Here is a 26,284-nt window from a genome sequence, read left to right on the forward strand (position 1 = left end):
TTACCAAAATAACTTGCTTTAATTGTATTTAAAATAGGGCTGTCAAACGATTAACATTTTTAATCAGATTAATCACAGCTTTAAAATTAATTAATCATGATTAATCACCATTCGAACTATGTCCAAAATATGCCATTTATTTATGTATATTGTTGTGGGAATGGAAAGATAAATGAAAGAAGGCGGATATATCCATTTAACATACAGTATCTATGTTTATTAAAACATTTTTCTGCGTGTCAAAATGAAAGACAACCTACACACCTATCAATCATCAAACCGTGGGGTCTTAATTCATTACGTGTTGATTTCTATCAACGGGGGAGTACTTCAGGAAAGTCGACAGAGGGGGGGGGGGGGGGCGGCGGCGGCTAGTGGAGTACTTCGTGACCAAGTGACGGTACGCATTTCAGATTACGCACATAACCTGCGTACCAGTTATGTGCACCCGTACTTCAGCAAAAGTATTCTCCGTCGGGACTTCCTGCAACAACACCACGCCGTTATCAAAGATGTTCTATTGAGAAGACGATCACTACGTGACAAAAGTTTTCAAAACCGTGGCTGCTGAAATCAATCTTACTAACAGCTGTCTGTGCAATTTACTCCGCGCGAGTTGGCAGACTTTATTTCGCTTACTTTAACATCATTTTTCATGGTGGGGCTAAGCCATTTCTTGGTATGGGTGTAGCCTACCCCAGCCATACCCTGGCGCCGCCACTGGTGGCACGTATGGGGCGGGCCATTCTGCACATGCGTTAAATGCGTTAAATATTTTAACGCAATTAATTCAAAAAATTAATTACCGCGGTTAACGCGATAATTTTGACAGCACTAATTTAAAATAATATTTCCAAAGAAATAAATCCTTCGAATCTGCCTGTTCAGTTTCTGTTGGAATGTGAAGGGTTAAATGCCGTCTCTGCGAGTTATGTGAAGACGGAAGAGCTTGTTGGTCCCTCTCTACATTCACAGAGGGCCCGCTATAGTAACTCAACGAGAGAGTAATGTCAAATGACAGTACAATTGACCAATCATATCTTTCCTCTAAATGGGCGGGCTTTATTTTTGCGGACTTTATGACAAGTTCTGCCCGCTGTGAGGTCTATGCCAGAGCCCTAGAGAGATAATTAGAGAGAGATTATCTCTCTAGGGCTCTGGTCTATGCAAGTGGTGCAGTGACGCGTCCTAAAACCCGGAAGTAAGCTGCGCTCGAATTCCCTCGACAGAAAGCAGTGAGATTTCTCCAGAGGATTTTGGAAAATATCTCGAAATAAGGTCTGTGGAAAACGAACCTGTTAGATAAATGCACGTTTTGTTCAGCCGGATAATATCCACATGTCTACCCTACTTTTATTATTTTCGAGGGGGGGGGTTCAGAGGGTCTAGGTATAAAAGTCACGGCTCGCCACTGGAATTGAGGGATGAAGATGAGAGGAGGAATGAATAGGGAACAAAGGGAGAGAGAATATTTGGCATCCCCACTTTTGTTTTTTAAACCCTGTGCCATGGAGCTCTCCCCCATCCTCTCTTACTAAACCCTACCAGTTTGCCTTCAAAGTCAAACGAGGGAAAGATGGTGCTGTGGCATGCCTCTTTCACTGCTCCAACTCCAACACCTGGAATCTGCAGGCAGCTTCACCTCCTTCTTTTTGCCAACTTCTTCTCTGCTTCGACACAATCTGACTCCACCAGATAAACAACAGCTTTATATATCAACATCCCTCCACTCCAGTAATCCACTGGGTTCACAAATTCACCAGCAATAAACCCAACTCATTTTCATTTCCAACTTGGTCAGGTTAATAACTTGGTCAATCTAATGGTGTCACTCTTCAACACAAACCCTACACATGACATTTTTGTACTAGTACTCTACAGTCTCAGTGAAAAACTAGGTTAACACTGAACAAAAAAGAAAACTAGCTTATTTTAACCAAAACACTGTGAACAAAAAAAAACAATACCTTTGAACTAACACTGGAGCCCCCTAGGGCTGTGTCCTCGGGCCCTTTCTTACACCATCCACACAAATAACTACAAGCCTCTAACCATCACAACATCTTTCAAATATTCTGATGACTGTCATACGTTGACTACTCATTGACAAAAACTCTGTTAAAGCCTACTGTATAAAAACCTTTACAGTCAATACATCACAACAATATTATAATGACATCTACCTGAAGATAAATGTAGACAAGAAAAGAGAACTGGTAATAAGCATATCAAACACAACCTGCACTGGACTGACCTCCACCCACTCATTATAAGACATGATCAGAGGAGAAGCTTTAAATATCCCTGAATCATCATAGACAATAAACTCAGTTTTGATCAACACACTGCTGACATGCATTGATGATACCAGCAAGTCTTTTGTTAGTGTTGTGTTGAACCCCTACTGCTCTGTTCACGCTCCATGATAAACATCTCCAACCAAAACAAACTTGCCAACCTCCCACACACTGCCTAAAAAAAAATCATATCCCTTCCAACACCCAGTTTATCAGATAAAACCTCAAAGCCTTCACACTGATAACACTCAGAATATCAATTGAAACTGATCAACCTCAAAACCAACACAGCGTTTTTCCTCAATCTAGTTCGGCACATTTGAATAGAGAAGAACTTGCATCAACATTTGTTTTTAACCTTCTGCAAAAGCAGCCCTGAACTATCTACCTCAATGATATTGCTGGGAGCTTGAATTGAATGAATTTATACATGAAGATTCTTTGTACTGCCTATATCTATATGTTGTGGTATATCAATATGTTTCTATGTATTGGCTGTGAAAACAACTATTTCTCTAGGATGATGAATCTGAATATAAATCTAAAAGGATTTGAAATGTCACAAACCAGTTTCATACTGACCCTGAGCTCTATGCGGCAATGTGTGGTGTCAGATTTTGATGGACTTTGTACCTTTTTTCTGTCACCGCCAGCTCTCTACAGCCCTGAATGTTCTGATTTAGTCTAAATCAGAGTGTGACCACTGCAGTATTGTGCTCTCCACTGCATTGTCATCAGTTTAAGTGGATACCCTTTGAAAATGGAAAAGTCAGGAAATTTGATATCTGCAGTTCTACAATCTCAGAAAAAGCAGACAGATGGAGGCAGACAGAGAGGAAGTTGGAAGAATACACCTTGTGTCCTTCAGTAGTCTTAGGGACCAGGTCCATCTCGCCTGTAGAATCTGCAATGAGCCGTTACTCTTTGTGACTGACATCATCCCACCCAGACCCCACTGCTGATTACGTTTGCTCAGCAGTACTGAGTGCGAAGAGGCAGACAGAAAAATGGAGAGACAGAACTTGCTTCAGGAAATCAAGAGTTTCTTGATTATCCATGCACTTTACATTCATCCATTTGATTTCGAGACTGCAAGTGTTTTTGCATAGTCAAAGTCTCTGCTGTCTCTGGTACTTACATTGTTGTGTCTTTGAGTTCAGTCTCCTTGTGTGTGTACCATATCTGCCCTCCGGTGCCCTTGTTTGTAAGTGGAGTCGTCTCGGACATCTCAGTCCAGACAATGAAGCTGTAGTCCCATTCTCGTCACTCTATTCATCCCTAGCCAACTGCAGGCGCTCTATTCTCTTATCTCTGTGTGACCAAGGAAATTAAATTACAAATATAATCACTTGGCGCCAGTTTCTTTAACAGTGCGCCTCTGCTTTGCATATAGAGTGTGCTTTCTTTAGAGACACAATGTGTGAAGTTACTTATTGGCCTATTTACGATAATGGGCTCTGCTCTACCAGTGGAGTCACACACACCTTTTCACAATGACAGTGAATGGCACGAGGAAGTGAAGCGAGTGTAGGCTGAGTATAAAAGAGTATAAAAGACGGACAGGGAGACGTACTTGCAGCTACCTGAGGAAAATAATTTTGCATGGGTGAATAATCCAAAAAGCAATGATGAGATCTGTGAAAATTAGGAGAAAAATACTGACTGAATGACTGACTCACTCGCTTGCTGACTTACTCGCTCATCTTGGCTGTACGATTATAAATTCAATAGTGTTGTGTGAAAACAAGGCATACATTTCTTTATATGGTTGTTCATGAAAAGTTAATGAACATTTTATTATTTGGTGTATTTCAAAATAATGCAAACCATTTTCAGAGCTAGTCACAGTGCTGGTGTGTCTGGGCCTTGTCCACATGTACAGATATATCATTCTAAAACGTATATTTTCCTATGTGTTGGCCTTTCCTAAACACCCGAGGCCACACAGAGTTGTAAGTCATTGAAAAGCGAGCTTTATTAATCTCATGTCATGAATAAATAAGTACAAAATATAAATGTGTCATTGTTATTATGCAGCACTACACCTGCCATTGATAACGAAAAGGAGTTAAATGTCCACAATCTCAATTTACTGTTCGCTATAGAGCAAAGTCCATGAGTCAACGAGAGTATGATGATGAATTCCGCATCATTCACACATTCAATGTTGCCAACTGCCATTGTGCAGACAGCTTCCTTTTTAGCTCAAATCTATTCCACACACGTTAGACCATCTGACTGAATAAACAGTCCCCAGCTCTCTTCCTCTCCCTGTTTCTGTCTCTCCTGCAAGTCTTTCACCAAAAGGGAAGCGATGAAAACCTGTGTATATGAAAATTATGTGCTTCCCATGGGAGCCAAAAAGCAAGGCTGGGAAAGGAATAGTGAGGAGGAGTGAATGGAAGAATAACATTTGTATCATTGTTATTATGAGAAGGCCATCACACGCCTCCTTTTCCGATTCCCTATTCAGCAAGGAATGAACTTGCTTATGCAGAGACTGTTATACTTGTTGTACAGGCAGACAAGCTAATGCAAAACTGTATCAATGCCTTTGGATCTACCCAGTCCCAAAGCACTCGCCAAGCAGGTGGATGGTGTATTTATTTGTGATCTTTATGTATTCAGTGCCAGCTACTCTCCCCTCCAACTATAGGGACCACATGTTTGTCAGTCCCTTCCTGAGGCATCGCTGTGTTCTGCTGCAGTGAACAAATGCCATATGCCCCTCAGTTAGGCTCAACGGCTCAATTCCTTCTCAGTGTAGTCCAACCCACAGACAAAGCCTGATTCTGAGAAGAGCTTCGACTTTCCAAGCTACTGTTTTCAAACAATTACTTTAGGCCTACATTGGATCCAGTGCTTAAAACACCCCATAGCGATGGTCCTCCTCGCTACCAGCAGGTTCCCGTGAGAAAGCGGGGTTAAAAATAATGCCCCCCCCGCTGGATCATGTGAATCATTGTGATGACTGGCTGATAAATGGTCTACCACCCAGGTTTTGGCTCCAACAGTAATTTCTCTCTCCAACTGGAGTGGCTGCCAAATGACAACAGCCTCCCTCACCAAGCCCCCCACTTATACCCAGTATCCCTCACTGCCCCTCCTTTACCTCCTATAATTACTGTACTCTATAAGTCGGGTTTAAGAGCAGCCACTCTAAATCAGCCTTGAATCATTGCATGTTACTCTGGACGCTGTATCCTTGTCTGAGCTCTGGCAGAGATAGTGGAGAAAAGGGCACGGCTGTCCTGGCATATCCTATAATGGACTTTGTAGTTAAAAGCCATGGAAATAATAAGCAGATCTAAGTGAGCGAAAAGTGTTCATTTTGTTTTGTGGGAAGTTGAGATCACAGACCGTTAGGGGGTTAGAGTTGACAGACAACAGCAATACTCTTTTCACACTCCTTGACACGTAATGGGAGTGATTTTTCTCTCTACATCTCTCCCTAGTGGCCCTGATTTGCTCATTACATTGATGTAGGGGGTATAAGGGAGGGAGGGGGAAGTGTAAAAGGAAGAAGAGACTAATAGTGTGAAATATAGTGCTTCAAATTCACTCTCATTTAGTCTGAAAACAGTATGGATGTAGCCCACTTATTAAGTTGTTTAACAACTTGACAAAGAACAAAGAAATCCTCTCTTCAAGGATGAAATCTTGAGGAATTGTTTGCAAGCTACTACCCCTAAGCGGACACACCTTCTGTGTAAACCTGCTCCTCGATCAGGGACATCTACATTTAATTAAGACAGAATTAAAGAGCATTGTTATTTTTGATTAAAGGCACTGGTCTTGATTCCCCACTCTACTCTAGTGCTCCTGAATCTAGCTTAGGGTTTAATTTCATTTGGTTTAGTGCGAGTGGATCAACATCCATCTGTATTGCTCAGATGCAGATCCCGCCTCTCGGGGGGCCATACTTTAAACTCCAGCACAATCAATGCAATATGTGCACGTTATTGCCCTGTATGTGCTGTGTCTTGCTATAATAACAGGATTTCTTTAAAGGTTGACACTCATAGTTGCTGACCCTGATGTTGTTCTGGAACAAACTCCCAGAAACCTGCAGGTCCGCTGCAACTCTTACTACTTTTAAATCCAGGCTGAAGACTTTTCTTTTTGTCGCTGCTTTTAATTGAACTATTCATATCTTAGACTGCACTGTAACTTTTATCCATGTACTTTTTCTTTTAATGTTTAATTGCACTGTAACTTTTATCCATGTATTTTTTCTTTTAATGTTTATTTTATTAGCTTTTCTTTTTAATGACTGATTTTAAATGCCATTTTCTTAATCTCTTTCATTTTTTGTAAAGCACTTTGAATTGCCTTGTGTTGGAAAGTGCTATATAAATAAACTTGCCTTGCCTTGCTTATTGTGTAACTCACCTGACCAGAGAAGATCAATGGAATTGGTCCAAAACCAAAATAACTCTTAAGTGCCTAAGGGAGAGATACTGTTTAATGCAAGACTTGGAAAGAAAATTAATGCAGACCAAAGACTAGACTATCCAATAAAATGTATATGTGGATGGCTGGACATGGAGGATTTTGCAGTGTCATGCTGTCAGTAGCTTGTGGGTGATGTTGTTTGCAGAAGCTGTGATGTTGTGGCGTGTCTCTGCACTCTGTTAAAGCTCCATCAGTCAGGATGAGCCGACAACAAACGCAGCGGAGTCATACAGGGTCACACGAGGCCCGAGACAGCATCACTCACCTCAGCTGTCCCCCGGCTGTCAGTGTGTGATTGTAGGCACACTACCCTGTGGTACAGAGGGAGGAAGCACCAGTAATTAATCACTTCATTGGAATAATCACATAATTGATTATTAACCAAACCGGAGGTGAGGGTGAGAGGAGAGGGGTGAGACGAGGGAAACAAGACTTTTAGAAGGAGAGACATGGGAGATGAATGAGAGGGGATATGAGTAGTGGGGTAAGGGGTTCGTTCTGGCAGGAAGCGTTGATGAATAGCTCTGCATTGAAGTCTACCTCTTTGAGTATTAATCTGCCAAATCATGTCTCCGGATGAGGGATAGGTCGGGTGGACAGGGGGAGGCCACTCGCTGAGAATTGGCTGGGCAAGGCTGAAATAGTTGTTGAACGTGCTATGAAAATGCTATTACAAATTTGCATACCATATGCTCAATATATTTCACAATACCCAGTGGAAATATGAGAGCGAGATGCCCTCTTTACCTGTAACACAATCACAAAGTTGCCTACATTCTTCATGACATTTCAAAATATCATGCAGCAATTTCAGCCAGTCTATTCAAATGTGGACGATGCTGACATTTTAATCCCAGGGAGGAATATACAGACGCTGCTGTGGAAATCATTCATTGTCCATCTCTGCTATCAACACTTTTCCTTAAGCTACCATGTGATTTGAGCTGTCAGGGGGTCTTTTTTGGACCTTTGGCTTACATAGTTCTGCCTGGGAGGCTTGATCTCTTCGCCCCTTTCCTTGTCACAACCCGCAATCAGCCTTAAGCCCTTTTGTGTTCTCCACTCCGAGCTAAGCCTGTTATCCTGTGAAACTCCTTTACACAAGATCACTACTATATCCCCCTTTTCTGTCTTTCACCTCTCTCACCTTGCCTCTCGTTGCCTTTCTCTGCCTTTCTGTCTCTTTGTTTTACACACACAGACCCAAAAGTAATGACTCAAGTTTCTAAAGGATAAATTAGAAGGACTACTTTTTATTTGATTAGTCTTGGTCCTCTGTGTCAACTACACACAATCACAAACACAGAAACACATCCCCTTACAAACAATTGTTCACTCCACTCTCTTCTTCCTCCAAACACATGTTCTGCCCCTGACAAATTCCTACTCATCCCTCCCACTGCACACACCTGCAACACACTAATAAACACACGCACATTGGATGTTGTTTGGATTCATCATATTAGAAAAAACACCCCCTCCCATGGTGCAAAGTGTCAGGTCACTGGTGCATTGCAAACTCCTGTATGTCCTCCTAAACTGCAACCTCTACTCCCGGAGGGTTTGCTCCTCACATTCATAACACTCTGCCCCATGCCAGGTGGCTGTCTCCACAAGTCCTCTTTCCCATAAATCAGACTGTCTTTGACTTGATCAATAACAAGTCAATTAGTACCCGCAGAGAGATGAGGGTCTCAGGGGGTCACTGCTTGTTTATCAGGCAGACATCTGCAGCTCTGTCCCTGTCTGCCACGGAGCTAGGTGTGTCGTTTACCTTGGAAACATGTGGCTACTTGGCTATCATAAATCTAAATATCACCTATAAATAGGCTGGGATCATCTTGCTACAATCTATCATTTGCTTGTTCTTGGATATATAATGTATCAAACATTGTGCACTCCAAATCTCCCAGCTGTGTCTGATGGATTTGAATAGGCCAATAAAACAGCACTTTTCATCCCACTAACTTTTCTGTGAATTTGCATTTCAGCATTTCTTGTGATTAAGTACGCTTGTCATAAAGAAGCAAACAAATCTACCTCCGCTGTCTAAGGACACACTTGACCACATGCACCATCTAAGCTGCAAAGCCTGCCACTATTCATCCTGCTCACATGTTAAGCTGACAAGAGTGGAAGAGACCCAACTGTTGTTTGGTGCCCACTGACTGTGTATCTAATGACTTAGCCTGCAAATCCAATGCAACAGCAACAGGCTCCTGTGGCGAATACACCGGATTAATCCCCTGGATAATTACAAACAAGAATGATCTTGGGCAAATACTCCCCGTACCTACTGAGACATTACATCAGACGATTCTGTCTAATTAAAACTCATTCAGACTGGTGACGGAGAGAAAGCATTCAGAGAAATAAATGACATTTGCTGACGTTATGAAGAGAGAAGATCTGCAGATAGAAACTCACAGGGGTGGACCAAAAGACGAGTAACACAATATACACACAATGCACATGCCTTGGAATAAAAAGAACATACATTTCAATACTTTATTTGACCTATACATCAACAATTCAGGTATGACCTCTGCTTTGGAAACTCACTTATCAAAATGATCATTTGAAGATCAACTCTTCACTCTCTAACAGCTAACTCTGCTAATTGGTATTCACCCTAATGTGACTCATTCGTATCGCTGCGTTTGTCATTTTGATTCACAGCAGTCACCCCCTGAATTGCTGGTGCATCAGTCGCAAACACTGAAAGATGTTGTGAAGTGGCAAGGGGGAAAAGTCTCAATGATGCAGTAATTAGAATGACAATCATAACAATGACAATCATTATCCTTGCCACAATTAATATGACTTTACATGTTTTGTTCATTGATTCAAGCTCTTTAAAAATCATCATTTAGTTTTCGTGTGATTCTCGTTTATCAAATATTGCCCAATTCACACCCTTACTACACACGTCTCTTTATACCTGCTGCCTCCACGTACACTATCCAACACGTACAGACTTAATAACTTCTCCTGTCAACAATTCACGCAACCTCTGTCTCTGATGTGACACGTATCACTGTAATTGTTTCGTCTTGATGTCAGCATCATTTGTAAACATTGGGTCTGACATTATAATGTTGTCATTTAAGATTTGAAGATCTCAAAACACACATTCTAAACGTAAGTAAAAGTACTAATACCACATTTGATATACACTGTTAAAATAGAAAAATTGTTAAACTACTACTAGTAGAAGTAGAAAGTGGAATGAAAACAAACAAGAATCTAAACGTTGTACTCAGGTAAAGTAATTGAGGTAATCTACTCAGCTACATTCACCACCATTTCATAATCGTTTGTTCAGATTCCTAATTTTTAAGTGTAATATTTTAGAAATATTTGTATTACAAGGTTTGTCAGACTTTGTATTTGCTTGTGGGATAAGAAAATAATTATATTATCTGTTGTGTCAGATTCACTCGAAGCTTTTTCCCGTTTAACAGTAACTCTTTCTTTCAGAGAGAGGCCACCTGGAGGAGGTGAGCCTGCAGATGGATATGAGAAAGGGGAGATAAAGTGTTCTCTTCTGAGGATTAGTGTGTTGTGGTAAAAAGTTGTTTGTTTGGGTTAGGCTGTTGGATTCTGTGCATACATGTGTTTGCACTTGTGCTTTGGGGTTGACCTTGTTTTCTTAGTTTTTTCTCAACTCAGCTGCCTGTATCAGGTGTCAGGAGTTGACTGTTGGGATCCTTTCAAAGGAAGGGTATAAATACAAGACACAAGGAGCCACACAGGATCTATCCCACTGTATGAAGCCGTCACTCCTGGTAACAGATGCTCCATGCTGTGGCAGACTCTAACGTAGACAGTATATGTACTGTAGTGTGTCAGGCCTGGCTCCAGGGCTTCCCTTGTGCACCCATGCAGAGAGGACCCCCAGGGGAGCAGACGCCAGCTGAGACTGAAAAACAAGGTAAGAGCCCAGCTGACACACTTGCATACAGGCTCAGCTGTTTGTCTCAAAGGAGAGTTCAGCATGTCAAGTACACAGAGAGCCAAGAAATGATGGAGTACTGCCAGATACTTTCAAGCCTTCCAGGGACAAAACATAGCAGGAATACGTAAAGATGGATAGACGGAAGATGCTAGGCTATGCACAGTATTCTGCAATGGTAAGATTGTTTTGACTGCTTTATTGTCTGAACTTGTAATGAAACCAATATAGTATTGGGGAGATGAAATAAGGGCTGTTGGTGCAGCAGTATCATTGATCTTACCTGTGCCACATCATAAGAGCATTTGGCTGTAGAAATATGACTGCTAAATTGAACAATGTTGTGTTTGTAATATTTTTTATTATGATCTTTATTCAATATGATGGTTTCTTATTTTCTTTTCCCTCCTGTTTGGTCAATAAATATGTATTATGAAATAAGTTTCCTGTTCCTCCAATCCCCCCCCCCCCCGCTTTTAAAATGCCAGTCAGAGGCTCCCGGGCTCCAATTCTCTCTCCAGCCAAGAACATGACTAATATAAATGATTGACAGCCTTGCAGGGATAAGGTTGCCCATTTAGCAAACTCGCTGTGTCAAAGAAATAAATTCACAATGGCTCCCTGAGCGATGGGATTGGAGATGAGAGAAATGAAGATTTTTGTGCTGTATCGATCCCCCAATGCTTGTCTCATGCATTTTACACAATATCTAAATGTCACTTATGCTATCACACAGTGCTCTAGGTAGAGGCTCACCACTCTCTGTTCAGTGGGATTTCAGGGTACTTGGTGTATGAATTCAAAACAAATCAAGAAAAGCTGTTAGACGGTGTCATGGGCTCAACTCTAAGAAGGCTCTGGGGATGTCTCAGCATCTGAACCTTTAAATCTTTTCTCTGGCATCTGCAGCCATGTGTCCCATGGACAGCTGGAATAATTTTCGTACATTTGGGATGCATCAAACTCTCCTCTCCTCCCCAGGGTCTAAGGTCTAAGTCTCATCATGATGGAGGAGAGTCTGGAGACAGATGGCCCCAGATCCTCCATGCCGGCTGAGCTCCACCATCCCCACTCCAAGTACTCTCAGTGGAAGTTTAAACTGTTTAGGCTCAAGTCAATGGAGAAGGCCCCTCTGCCCAGTGACTCTCAGCCTGAGAAAGGAGCCGTGTTAGGGATCTCACGTCCTGCAGCTCTGAATACAGAGTTAGATAATGACATATGCCCAGGGAGTGTCATGAAATTATGCCTAGGAGGAAAAAGCAAGGAAAATGTAGAGGGCCCTGGCTGGCGGGTGGACAAGAAGCTACAGGAAATGGACATCCACATGAACCACCTCAGGTAATAAAATGTCCCTTTCAATTAAACTTAAGTTAATTGAATTTAAACATATTGTACATGCATTTAGTTTAAAGGTTTTGACAGCTTTGTTTTCCCTCTATAAAAGGTGCTTGTGCCGTCTTTGCGGAACGGCCCTGAGAAAAGTCAAAGGACCGCTGCACGATGTTCATGGGGATCTGGATGAGGTCAGCAAAGGTTCCCTTCGTAAAATGGGCTGCAAGTTCACAAGCTGGCCAGGTGTACTTCTCAAAGTCTTCAAAGTGGATGTGACAGATGACACAGAATCTGTCCACCCTCTTTCCTTCTGCCATCGCTGCTGGGTGGTCGCCATACGAGGAGGGGGCTTCTGCAGCTTCTCTAGAACGAGAGTCCCCGAGTGGAAACCTCACTCTCACACCTGTCATCTTTGCTCACCCAGAAAACCATCATTCCAGCGGACTAGGAGGAAGAGGCGAAAAGCCATTCCCAGAGCCCAAAGTCTGGCAAAAAGAGCCAGGTGGGATAATGGAGACAGCATTGCTGTTGGTGAGAAGAGGGTTCTGAGACCATTTGGAGACCCTCATCATGGCCCTGTGCTCAAGGCATGGAGGAATCCCCGCATCCAGAGAGAGCAATGGGTCAGAAACATCACCCACTGCCAGAAAGACCACCTGAACACCAAGCTGATCTCTGAGAAGCTCCCTGTAGACTTCCTCTTTTCTTTCACCTGCCTGGTGTGTGACCACCTGCTCTCTGATCCAGTCCAGTCCCCCTGTGGGCACCTGTTCTGCCACAGCTGTATTATTAAATACATCCACGTTCTGGGGCCTCTCTGCCCAGCCTGCAACTTGACATGTGCCCCCAATGATCTGACCTCGCCTGCCAAAGCCTTCTTATCAGCCTTACACTCCCTGCCTCTGCTCTGCCCCTGTGGCAAGCAGGTAAGGGTTGACTCATTTAAAGCCCATTGTCAGAGCCATGAACAGGATGGAAAACAGCAGACATCCAAACTTGACAGCTACCTGCTCACCAATAAAGGGGGAAGACCCCGTCAGCACCTGCTATCGCTAACACGTCGGGCCCAGAAGCATCGGCTGAGGGATATGAAGAACCAGCTGAAGGCATTTGCAGATAAAGAGGAAGGTGGTGACCTGAAGTCTGTGTGCCAGACTCTGTTTCTGCTTGCACTGAGGTCTGGGAATGAACACCGACAGGCAGACGAGCTAGAGGCCATAATGCAAGGTAAGAGACTATTATAAGGCTTTTGTTTAATGAACACAAAAACTCTGCAGCCAAGACACAAACAAAAGAAAATTATGAAAAGTATTTTCTCTATAATATTTCCGCCTATCTCTAAGGAATACAGTCATTTCATAAATAACAATGAGTTATAAAAGTTCACTTTTGAAGAGGGAGAAACATTTTTCTGTGATATTTGATGCATTTCATTATTGTCCACTTTTGATTGAAGCGCCACGCTGTTTGACGCTCAATCCCTCCCTGCTTTTTTTCGTTCTCACTCTCTGCCTGCTTGTCCGTCAGTCTCTCAGTCTCACACTCCCTTTAATGCACAATAACAACTCTTGTGAAGGGGCTGTTAGAATCAAAACAACATCAGCAGCTCTTGTATCTGCAAATTACACAGACAGCACCATCCTTCTCTCAAGGGAATAGAAGCCAGCTGGTGTCTGTTTTCATCTACAGCCAATACATCACTTTTGCCAGCTTTCCTCATTCACCCTCTGTCCCCTTATAACATTTGGATATTAGGAAATATTGCATTTTCTAATCATGGGCTCGAAGGCTTTTGACAATGATACATTTACATTTGGTTGTTACATTTGTGATTTTCTCAGTCTTGTAGTATAAATGACTCGAAATGTGGGATATCAAATGAGGAAATGTTAGATACTCCAGTTCTTTTCAAAGCCGTATAAATTGGCTTCCACAGTTTGGTGTTAAATAATTCCAAATCTATTCCTCTTGCATATATATTTTTATTTATTTTACTTTGCCTCTTTCTGTCTCCCTCTGAAACTTTATCTTTTTCCCTTTTCTATCTTCACAGGCAGAGGGTTTGGGCTGCATCCTGCTGTGTGCTTGGCCATTCGGGTCAACACCTTCCTGAGCTGCAGCCAGTATCACAAGATGTACCGGACTGTCAAAGCCACCAGTGGCCGCCAGATCTTTCAGCCGCTGCACACCCTGCGAGCTGCAGAGAAGGAGCTTCTCCCTGGCTTCCTCGAGTTTGAATGGCAGCCAGCTCTCAAGAATGTGTCTACATCTTGCAATGTTGGCATTATTAATGGGCTCTCTGGATGGACTTCCTCGGTGGATGACTTCCCAGCTGACACCATCACTCGCCGGTTTCGCTACGATGTGGCTCTGGTGTCAGCATTAAAGGATCTGGAGGAGGACATCATGGAGGGTCTCAGAGAGGCTGGTATGGAAGACAGTGCTTGTACCTCAGGCTTCAGTGTCAAGATCAAAGAATCCTGTGATGGCATGGGCGATGTCAGTGAGAAACATGGCGGGGGACCAGCTGTCCCTGAGAAGGCTGTACGTTTTTCTTTTACTGTCATGTCTGTCTCTGTCAAGCCAGACAACGAGGAGAAGGAAGTTACCATTTTCACTGAGCCCAAGCCAAACTCAGAACTGTCATGTAAGCCCCTTTGCCTGATGTTTGTGGATGAGTCAGACCATGAGACACTCACAGCTATCCTGGGGCCTGTAGTTGCCGAGCGTAAGGCAATGAAGGGGAGCAGGCTCATCCTATCCTTGGGTGGACTAGCTCGCTCCTTCCAATTCCACTTCAGAGGTACAGGATACGATGAGAAGATGGTGCGTGAGATGGAGGGCCTTGAAGCCTCTGGGTCCACCTATGTCTGCACTCTCTGTGACTCCACCCGGGCAGAGGCCTCTGAAAACATGGTGCTACATTCGGTCACCCGCAGTCATGTAGAGAACTTGGATCGCTACGAGATATGGAGAACCAACCCATTTTCCGAGTCTGTAGACGAGCTGCGGGACAGAGTCAAAGGTGTCTCCGCCAAGCCGTTCATGGAGATGCACCCCACGCTGGATGCGCTACACTGTGACATTGGCAATGCCACAGAGTTCTACAAAATCTTCCAGGACGAGATCGGGGAGGTGTACAAAAAGGTCAACCCCAGTCGGGAGGAGCGGCGCAGCTGGAGGGCAGCCCTGGATAAACAGCTGAGGAAAAAGCTGAAGGTCAAACCGGTCATGAGGATGAATGGGAACTATGCCCGCAGGCTAATGACCCAGGAGGCTGTGGATGTGGTGTGTGAGCTGGTGCCCTCAGAGGAGCGGAGGGAAGCCCTGAGGGAGCTTATGAGTATCTACGTCCAGATGAAGCCCGTGTGGCGTGCCACCTGCCCTGCCAAGGAGTGCCCCGACCAGCTGTGCCGCTTCAGCTTTAACTCACAGCGCTTTGCAGACCTTCTCTCTTCTACCTTCAAATATAGATACAATGGAAAGATAACCAATTATTTGCACAAGACCCTGGCCCATGTGCCTGAAATCATAGAGAGAGATGAATCCATAGGAGCCTGGGCCAGCGAAGGGAACGAGTCGGCAAACAAACTGTTCAGGCGTTTCCGTAAAATGAATGCTCGTCAGTCAAAGGCCTTTGAGCTTGAGGACGTGTTGAAACATCACTGGCTGTACACTTCCAAATACTTGCAGAAGTTCATGGAAGCTCACAAGGACTCTTCCAAAGCTCTGCAAGCCACCATTGACCCAGTAGAGAGCCAGGATTATGAGGACATGTCTCTGGACATTCTTAAAGTTTGATTTTTTTCTTTCAATGTGAAACTCAAAATGTAATTGACTTCATGATAAGCAGATACTTTTTCAACTGCCTCTGTCAGTAAAACAACATGTACTTACTACACAAATTCTTTATTTGGAATGAAAAGGGAAAAGAGCTACTTGAAGCCAAGATTTTCTTAATATTTTCATATATTGTGATAGAAGTGTTTGAAAATGGAAATCAACATAAACTTTTATTTTTTATTTGATGTAACAATACAAATGATAAACAGTTTCTTGCATTCAAACATTCTCATTTCCCACTTAAATCTCCCGCCAATTTCTTTTTGAAGTGTTTTGTTTTAATAGTATTTTACTTTGTTGTTGTTGTATATCTTTTAGCTGTACGTTACCACAGTGCAATTATTAAACAGCAGAGAAGTAGCACAGGTTCATTCTTTCTTGCTCTTAGCAGGAAAGCTCTTTTTTAGCTTCACCATCTGTGAAATATGGCACAGTTTATTGTATTGCAAGGATATGACACATTTATGAATTTATATGGAGAGGATATTTATGGAAACAGATGAAAGTGCTGTAAGTCATGGAGGGAAATTGTGTCAAGAAGACCACATTTGTGGCCACTGTATTAATATATCATTTGAGCTGGAACAAAATGCAATCACAGAGACCCAAATGTTCTTTGTTTCATGAGTGCCCCCTGAAAAAGATTACTTTAGTGCTTTATCGTCGGATCCCTAAGGGGTAGAATAGATGCCAGGTCACTTTGAACCAATTTTGATCTCTTAGATCTCTTAGCACAGTGGAGGATGGATGATGCTTATTCCAATTATTCACCTAAAATAAAGCATATACTGACCTTTTTGTTGATATAATAAAAATACAGTATGGTCCATTACAAAGCCTAATACCACATGGAGTTTCCAGCAGGTGGGGATTTTTCTTAAGTTCTGTATAAATCCTGGCTTTTTTTCTCTGCCGATATTTCTTCATTGCCAAGGTTGACAGAGGAGAAGGATGAGCGGGAGCTAGAAAGACTCTATGTAAACTGATTTGTTGGCAACTTTATTTGTCTGATTGATTGATTATGTTATCTTGTTTGTGCTCTCACAATTTTGAATTTTGACAGGCAATTTGTTTTCTTATTTGATTGAATGCTTGATTTTATTTGACTGTCATAAGGTTTAACCATGTGACAGCTGTGAATATTCACATTTCATTCCATAGTTGTCATCTCCCCACAATACCATCCTGTTTCAGATTGCAACATGTCTCATATTTGTTTTTTTGCAATAATTTATTGCATTTCCAAAGTAATGGATGATGGATGTTTCACGGATTTCCACTTGTTACCTTTAAACCGTCTATTTTCAAATACTTCGTTTCTCCATATTACACTAAATATCAGATATACTGTTTACAGGAGTTGAGGATAACTTTCAGTGGTGATTTATTGAGCATGTTGTATTATACTGAAGTTCCACCTTGTATTACCTTTTTACTCGTTTAACTGCTGCATTTTCACTGAAGCAGACAACTCTTACTTTTGTGTAATTGTTCCAAAGAATGAATAAATAAAGACAACATCTGACTTGAACTTCTTGAACTTATTTTCTTATCAAACTATATATTTAATTTTGTGTTTTATTTAAGAATTCAGTTGCATTTAATCCGTGAAGTTTCCATTTTTAATGTATACAATATAAAAAGCTTAATGCTTATAAGATTATGATTTCCTGTCAAACTAAAACATTGTTTGCACCCTCTAAAATATAATGTAATATTATATATATATATATTAGGGCTGTCAAACGATTACAATTTTTAATCAGATTAATCACAGCTTTAAAATTAATTAATCATGATTAATCACCATTCGAACTATGTCCAAAATATGCCATTTATTTATGTATATTTTTGTGGGAATGGAAAGATAAATGAAAGAAGGCGGATATATCCATTTAACATACAGTATCTATGTTTATTAAAACATTTTTCTGCGTGTCAAAATGAAAGACAACCCACACACCTATCAATCATCAAACCGTGGGGTCTTAATTCATTACGTGTTGATTTCTATCAACGGGGGAGTACTTCAGGAAAGTCGACAGAGGGGGGGGGGGGGGCGGCGGCGGCTAGTGGAGTACTTCGTGACCACAGAGTGTGAACGTTGTGATCAGCTGTTTTAGCGCAGTTCTCCTGTGAAGGGGGGGGGAGTCTCCCTCCGCAGCCAGTTGGCGTAGTTTTGGCACAATTCCGTTGTACAGACCGACGTTAACAGCAGCCCTGTCTGTGCACACGGTGATCTAACCGCCTTCTGGAAAAGCTTCACAAGTACGTCGGTACGCAAATGCGCTTTGTGACACAAGTGACGGTACGCATTTCAGATTACGCACATAACCTGCGTACCAGTTATGTGCACCCCGTACTACAGCAAAAGTATTCTCCGTCGGGACTTCCTGCAACAACACCACGCCGTTATCAAAGATGTTCTATTGAGAAGACGATCACTACGTGACAAAAGTTTTCAAAACCGTGGCTGCTGAAATCAATCTTACTAACTGCTGTCTGTGCAATTTACTCCGCGCGAGTTGGCAGACTTTATTTTGCTTACTTTAACATCATTTTTCATGGTGGGGCTAAGCCATTTCTTGGTATGGGTGTAGCCTACCCCAGCCATACCCTGGCGCTGCCACTGGTGGCACGTATGGGGCGGGCCATTCTGCACATGCGTTAAATGCGTTAAATATTTTAACGCAATTAATTCAAAAAATTAATTACCGCCGTTAACGCGATAATTTTGACAGCACTAATATATATATATATATATATATATGTAAAATATTTCAATTGAAAGGCATTTCATTGTTTCATTCAGGTTGCCCTATTATTTGATGTTATTACAGATGTAACTAGCAGTATAGCAGGTATTTATCAATACAAATGTATTTAATCATAATACCAATTTATTAACATCTGGCCCAGGGATACAGTGCACCTTATAAATATGCAAACAAAAACACTGATACATCAAAAATGTTGTGTGATATAAAACAATTCAGAAAAACACATTAGAATGAAACAGGTATGAAGACAGAATTTGAAAACATTTGTTTATTAAATTGAATACAGATCAGCATATTGGGTATTTTCAGTAATCATAAAATAATTGTGAAAATAATTCAGTTCCATTTGCCATTTGGCCATGGAAGGAATTGTTAGGAATCAAAAGACAAAGACATAAATGTACTATAAACTGTGACACAGCTAAAACATCAAACTGGAAACATTGTAGACAGACTTGCTAAAATATTCTGTATTTTTGTCAAACATTGTGAAATTCAGTTTAACTTATACAGCTACTTGGCAGGAAATATCAGGTGTCAATTGTATTGTTTAATTTTTTGAAAAAATGATTCAGATTGAGGTCGGATCAGCATAATGATTTACTGATAATAAACTAAAATCATCCTAAACAACATACAATTCCTTATAGTGACCCTCTACACACATTATACAAAGTATTTAACTCAATTAAAAAGCCTTCTGAAAAAGCTTTTTTTGGCAGGGGACATCTTGATGGTTGGAGGAGTTTTCCTGTCCTTAACCTTCAAGGGGGTGCGCTTCAGAGGCGTGACCTGCCGAGGTGGGGTCATCTCCTGGAAGGGCAGGCCTCCGTGGTCCATGCAGAAATACTTTTTGCTGCCCTCAGAAAGCCTGAGCAGCAGCAGCTCAGACAGCTCCATACACTGGGCATGGACCCAGTGCCCCCCCTCCCCTCTGGAGCAGAAGATCATGGCAGGCCGGAAGAGCTCAGTGGAGTAATATGGCTCCCACGTGTTGGGGTTCAGCTGACAGCTAAGGCAGCATTTCATCCAGTAGCCTGTTTGTGATTCGTCCTCCTCATCCTCCTCATTGTAATTACCCTCTTCTCCATCAATGTCCTCCAGTTCGTGAGGCTCACGGCCGAAGTAGAGCTCTTCAGAGTCTTCAAGAGGAGTGGAGTTGTCGTAATCTGTTGACTCCTGGCTGCAGCCCTGGGCTTCTTCGTCATCTTTTGATTCCCCCTCTGTCTGGAAGCTCACATGATAGAAATAATGCCCATCTGCTTGGGATGGCCTTCCCTCAGTAGGTACAGCAAGTATGATGGTTCCTTCCCCAGCACTGCCGCCAAACCAAGTGCGACTTTGCGTGATATCTTGGGTCCACTTAGGTGATTCTAAGGCCTCGAAGGTGATCCCTTTCTCATTCAGAATCACAGTGCTGCACTCCATCCTCTTCTGAGAGTCTGACTGATACCCCCCTAAGATGATATATCTAGTAGGACCAGTACGGCTGATTATGGCACTTGAGATGGATATGCCAGTTTCAATGGTCTCACAGGAAAGCAAGGGGCTGCCTTGCAAAAGCTCGACACGCAGGCGGAAGAGTCGAGGGGGGCGGGAGTCGGAAGAGAGCGAGTGACCGCCGAGGAAGTAGACACAGTCCTCTCTGGCAACGGCTAAATGGAAAGACTGTCCGTCGCTAAGCTCAGGTAAAGTATGGGCAGAGGAGCAACCAAACTCCATGTCAAACAGGAACACCTGAGGAGGACAGTCGACGACGCTGTTCCAGTTCTCTGTGGTGCGCTCTCCTGCTGGCATGTAGGATCTACCCCCAAACAACACACAAGCTGTCTTCCCGTGGCTTTGAACCATGCTCATTGTGTGGCCATATCGGGCCCCGGGTACTTCTCCCACCAGTTCCTTCTCTTTGCAGCACAGGGTCAGTTTACGATTGCAGCCACGGCTATCCATGGTCAGCAGGTACAGGCTCGAGGAGATCTCATTATTTGGGGTGCGGCCACCGTGGATGAGATAACTCTCTGGAAGCCCATCATAGGGGTCGAGGCGGCAAACAGCAGGGCAGCGCAGTGGTGGAAGGTAGCATGAGTCATTGGAGAAAGAGATGGCCCTCAACTTCATCTCACCAAGTTTAAACCGGACGCCAAACACTCCCGTAGGACACGAGCGCTTGGGCCAGCCTTTCTGGCCAAACAGGAGGACTTCACCATCCAGCTTCAGAAGAGAGAAGCCCTGCTGCAGGAGGCCTGCACATTTCACTGGAGTTAATGGTTGTAGGGTCATCTTCCGGCAGCTGCCAGCATCAAAACAGCACACAAACACAGAAACACAACAATAAGTCAGTCAGCTGTTAATTGTTTTCATTCAGGGGATTTCAATTTGACTTCCTGTTTATTACAGTAACACCTGGAGAAACATGATCCACATAATCCAGAGGCTGAAAATATATAAACAGGGTTACACAGTCATTCATCTAACTTTGTAGACTACAGTTACACAGAACAATTACATTTAGGAAAGATGTGACATGTTTACTCAGGAACGAACCTCAATGATGAAACTACTAAAAGTACTTTTAATAACTAAGAACCTGAATAACAATAACAAGAGCAAGTATAACTTTTATTTATTTTACATTTTAAATGTTATATTTAAAACTCTACAATGTAAACTGGCCTTTTCTAGGACACATTTGTTAGGGTTTGGTGATGGCAAAGCACAACAAGTCATGGCACCCCTACCAACCCTAACAATGTACAGCATGTTAAGTCACTGCTGCTGTTACTAGAGCTGTGTGTATGCTGTTACGGGACAACGTAGGGTTGCTTCTTAAAATCCTAGAGTCAAACATCAGCATCACCTTGTAATTAAACACTCAAAAATCTACCTCTTCATGGAGTCAAGTTATTATTTTCAAGCACAAACACTATTTGAACTTTGTATGTTTGAAACAGAATATTACAGGGTGTATTTGAATGCAGCATGGGACCCAAACAAACACTCAGAAAACTGTGCATTAGCTATTGGTACAATGTATTCTACCTTTCAATGATGAATAATAAAAAAAGAATGACTGTATTTGTTTTCCAATTGATAAGATTATATATTTTTTAATTATAATGATTAGTTTATTCTGAGGGCAGTCTTGGATAATCGTCTTTGTTTTCCTTGCTCACTTCAACTGACACATACTATACAACACATTAATGTCATCAGCAACTTTAACAGCAATATAAATAAATACTGCTGTGGTCACTATCAGTCACTTTGACGAAGACAATGTTTGATTTTATATTAGCATAGCAGGATGGTTGCATAGACTTTCTATAGAATAAGTAGCACAATGTAGGTTTTAATTGATTTATAATAATAATTGTTAGTTTGCTTACCTTAATGCCAGGGTCAGGATGCCGTGCTTGAGCCCACTTCAGTGTGAATCTTACAATCACAAAGGTTAACCTAACGGCATTTTTATGCAGCCAAACTTTGATAAAGGCAGACAGCGAGAGAGTTTGTGAAGCTTCGTTGCCTCACAAACACTTCCAGATCTTGAGGTTAACAGTCTGTGACTGTTGCTCTCTGGCAGGTGTGCTGCCTGAATGCATTTAGTGTATCACTTCAAAGATCACGGGCTATCAGCTATACTAAAGAAGGTACAACAGGGTCAAGTCCGTTGAACAATTTCAACCTTTATGATACATTGGGAATTTGCAGTGTATGTTTTGTTACTTCAGTAGTTCCCAAAGAAAAAGGGATATAATGCTTTGCCATGTTTTTGAAAATGCCTTTTAAAATGATTGTGTAGCGATACAGTAACTACAAAAGTGAAACCCATATTCATGTTACAATATAGTGCAACTAATGCAGTAAAACATGACCTAAATTGTGGAGGAAAGGCATGATGAGAACATGTAATTTTGGAATAAGTCCAAATCATTGCTGCAAGACACACCTCTGATGTGAATATTTTATACCGAGAGGTTGGACACAAAAAAAACAAATACATAGAGAGCCACTAAGTTCATGCTCTCTGGGAAATTAAGTATTTCAGACGGACTTATTTGCTCTAGTTTGTTTCTAAAAAAAGAATTCTTATAATTTTGGATTATACTATCATATTCATAATAATTATAAAACCTCATGTAGACACAATACAATCAACTGTTTGTTTGTGTTTAGCTTTTTGATATCATTAACATTTTTGGGGGACATTAACATCTGTAATTCCTTAAAATCTTATAATTTATGACACATAGTTTCTAAAACAATTCATTACTGAAGGGAAACAATAATTCTGTATCTTTTTTTTTTACATACTTACCTTCTTGTGGATAATTGACATTATTTTTCTTGTTTATTCATTAAGGCTCCTTATTCACACAATATTCCCTAAACTGATTAAAGGACATAATCAAACTCATTGGTATTTAAAAGTAAGCTGCGGCCAACCATTTCAAATGTGAAAAAATGTATTCAAGCAGTGCTTCATGAGATGAAAACGTGTATTTTCAAATGCAGAGCTTGTTTTATGTGTATACATAAATTACTATTCTGCCATTTAGATATATACTTCTTTGCTCTGCGACTAGCATTAATTGAATAGTTAGTTTTCTATCTGATGTGTGTCCCTTACCCATCATTTTATTTATTTGATCCTCATGGTAAGTCCTTTTACTCCTCGTTTTCGACTGGATTTTAATTGTCATTGACATCAATGAGGATACAATCCTGTAAATACTGTCATACTGCTCCTACAGTATAGCTTGCTGAAAAGATCCCCATACACATCGTAACAATTATGGCTATTAGATGCAGCCTGCCTTACACATAAACTCTCTCCTTCAGCGCTGAATGACATGTTGTATGAGGAGTGGGAGTCATTATTCACAAAGTACACTGAACACATTATCATACTAGGATTCTGTTTTCTGAGGGGAAGGTAAAAGAAACATCATTCTTCAACAAGGATAAATACATTCTAGCAGCTGGTTGAGTATGGATTCTCTTTGTGTATGCCTCCGTATTAATACGGATGCCCTATAGATAAAAGCAGATCTCCTATGTATATGAGTGACACCCACACGCCTGAACACATCGAGAAAACCTGAGCTCGAAGCCGCTTATTAGCATAATGTTTTTGTGCACTGAGCAGCTGAGAGAAAACTTGAGGAGTGTGCAAAACAAAGGCAGAAACCACAAGTGCCTGGAAGACCGTTACAGCTTGAAAACACAAAACAGCAGAGCACCTGTGTGTCTAAACTGATGCTTACAGGGCTGAGTGAAAGAGAAAATAATGTATGAGAAAGGATATAACGCATGAATTCAGATGTCAGTGGGATATGCAGAATGGATTTTCTTTTTTCTCTTTTTTCAGAACTGTTCCATCAGTATGAATTCAGCCTTGAAAAAATAAACCTCTGTAGTCACCTCAAGGTATTCACACAAAGCACTGCCTGCTATGCTGCCACAGCTGGGATGGTGCGGAGCGTGAGTAGGAGGCACAACAGTGTGTGGCAGACCCCAGGCATGCAAGGATTTGTACATAATTGATAGAACAAAGTAATTAGAATCTATGGTAGCACCTGTTTCTGTCCCTTGTAATGTATCACTACCTGACTGTTGCTACCCTGAAGCGTGGTTTTCACGGATGACGCAGAGACAGCTCTGGTGTTCTGACGATCATTGTGCACTGGTGTTTATCACTATTTAATGTAACGGTAATTGCTCCCCTTGTGGTGATTGGTAGTGGGCGGGACACGATCCTTCTCTGGTTTGTATTTTTGCGGTACGGTGTGGTCATCTAGACCACAGTTCCTTTTCTTCAAAGATTATTATTATTTGCAATTTTTAGCCCTTTTAAAACAAATGAAAGTGGCAGACTGGATACGAGGGGATGAGAAAAGGTTATAGCATGCAACAAAGCTCCCAATATCTGAATTTGTTCATGCCTTCCCAGATTTACTTCTAAAATCATTGTAATCACTCATTTGATTCTCCTAAAAATGCTTACATTTTAATACAAACTTTTTTTCTTAAATATGGCAAATTTGCAAATAACATTAACGTTGAAACATTTCCGTTGTTCTGTTAGGGAACTAGTCTTGGTTATTAATAAAAATGGCATGTAAAAAGCAAAAGGTGTCGTGCAAAAAAGCCACTGATGACCACCCCACTCTAAAGCTCCCTTGAGCTCAATGGAGCGTTAAGTATCTTTCAGCTTGTTGTTTCAGTATTTATGGCATGGAACTTTGATGTTATGCCTAACTCTTATCAATCTTATCAAGCATGAGAAAGGACTTATTTACTTTTTCAATATAACGGCCAATCTATAAATGTTTAAGTAGCCAAGGCTGTTGTCATACATACACATCTTATTTCATCCACGTGCATCGTCAGCCCACAGACAGCCTTCAACTCCTTTCCGACTTACTGGTAAATATCAATATTTCCTCAAAAACTTATTTGGCAAAACAAATCCCTAGAATGGGCATTTAGTGAACAATAGGATTGTTGAACACACGGTGCCCATTCCATGCTCAATGTTCCCTTGCTCTGAATCCCTCTTCTTTCATCTAGTTCCTATTGTTCTTGGATCCCTGCTTTGCTAAATGTGTTTCTCCTCTGTTGTCCTCTCTCTAGGCAGGTGAGCAGCGTGGTTTGGCTGCCTTGCTGTGGCAGGATGCCAGGCATGCAGGCTGCCTCAGATACCCTGGCATCACACCAGATGCTGGTGGAAACCCTGGAGGTTTTCTGCTGCTCCTCGGAGCTCTTTGAACAGTTCATGGGTTGTGACTGTTATATGTTGAACAGGCAACCTAAAGCCATGTTTCAAGCTGATAAGCTCAGATCTGCTCTCACCCTGCCTCTCCTTTCTCCCAACAGGGAATGCAGTGAGTAGACACACAACGGCGGCCCTGCAACTTAACTCGCTCCCCGGGGGAGATGGAGGGATCATGAGACAGTGGAGGAAAAGAGCGCTCAGAGTGCACAGGGAGCGTGATGTGACAACAGCAGGACAGCTCTGTGGCTGGATCTCGCATGTGGATCAGATCGGGGTCAGTAGCTTGTTGATCCCCCGCTGTACCCTGGACCCTTGATGGTTTGAAGCTTTGAGTATAAAAACCTGCACAGTTTACAATCAAACTGAATCCACCTCTTTGAATCTCCCTCACCTGTCTCAGTGCTTTCTTCCTTTATATCCACCTGTCTACTCCAGTTTATCTCCGCAGTGCTCCCTATTGCAGCAAGTCTCGATTTTCTTTAAGCAAATGGCCAGACTGTTTCAGCGCAGGGGGGTTTACTTCAGATGTGTACACTGAAGCATGAACAGGACCTGTTTGCCAGCTATTGATTTTACCATGATTTTGATTAGAGGGCTCCCTGTTGCAATCAATACTATACATCAGTGAACTGCACAGTGAAACTGATGGTCCCAGATAGGGCCCCATATTTGGTTTCCAATTAATCACACTGTTGATTATTTTTTAAGATTAAAAGGCAGTTGAGTGCGCACAAGATCCCTCAGCATAAAAACCAGTTCAGCACACGAGGCCCTTGAGTGTCCAAACACAAATCGGACAGTGGATGTTACAACTAAGGTCAATAACACCACTTGACCATCATGA

At 41.9% G+C, this 26,284-nt stretch overlaps 2 protein-coding genes across 2 annotated transcripts; one reads left to right on the forward strand and one right to left on the reverse strand.

Annotated features, from left to right (window-relative positions):
* Positions 1–10,586: 10,586 nt before the first annotated feature.
* On the forward strand, positions 10,587–17,413 carry rag1 (recombination activating 1). The gene is made up of 4 exons (XM_034215719.1): positions 10,587–10,686; positions 11,689–12,045; positions 12,152–13,266; positions 14,093–17,413. The coding sequence occupies exons 2-4, from the start codon at positions 11,711–11,713 to the stop codon at positions 15,838–15,840; spliced, it is 3,198 nt and encodes a 1,065-aa protein (XP_034071610.1). The 5' UTR covers positions 10,587–10,686; positions 11,689–11,710; the 3' UTR covers positions 15,841–17,413.
* A 1,502-nt stretch (positions 17,414–18,915) lies between these two features.
* On the reverse strand, positions 18,916–21,241 carry rag2 (recombination activating gene 2). The gene has a single exon (XM_034215748.1). The coding sequence runs from the start codon at positions 20,940–20,942 to the stop codon at positions 19,347–19,349; it is 1,596 nt and encodes a 531-aa protein (XP_034071639.1). The 5' UTR covers positions 20,943–21,241; the 3' UTR covers positions 18,916–19,346.
* Between the last annotated feature and the right edge of the window lie 5,043 nt (positions 21,242–26,284).

Source organism: Gymnodraco acuticeps, unplaced genomic scaffold (assembly GCF_902827175.1).
Source record: "Gymnodraco acuticeps unplaced genomic scaffold, fGymAcu1.1, whole genome shotgun sequence".
In the NCBI taxonomy this organism is placed as follows: domain Eukaryota; kingdom Metazoa; phylum Chordata; class Actinopteri; order Perciformes; family Bathydraconidae; genus Gymnodraco; species Gymnodraco acuticeps.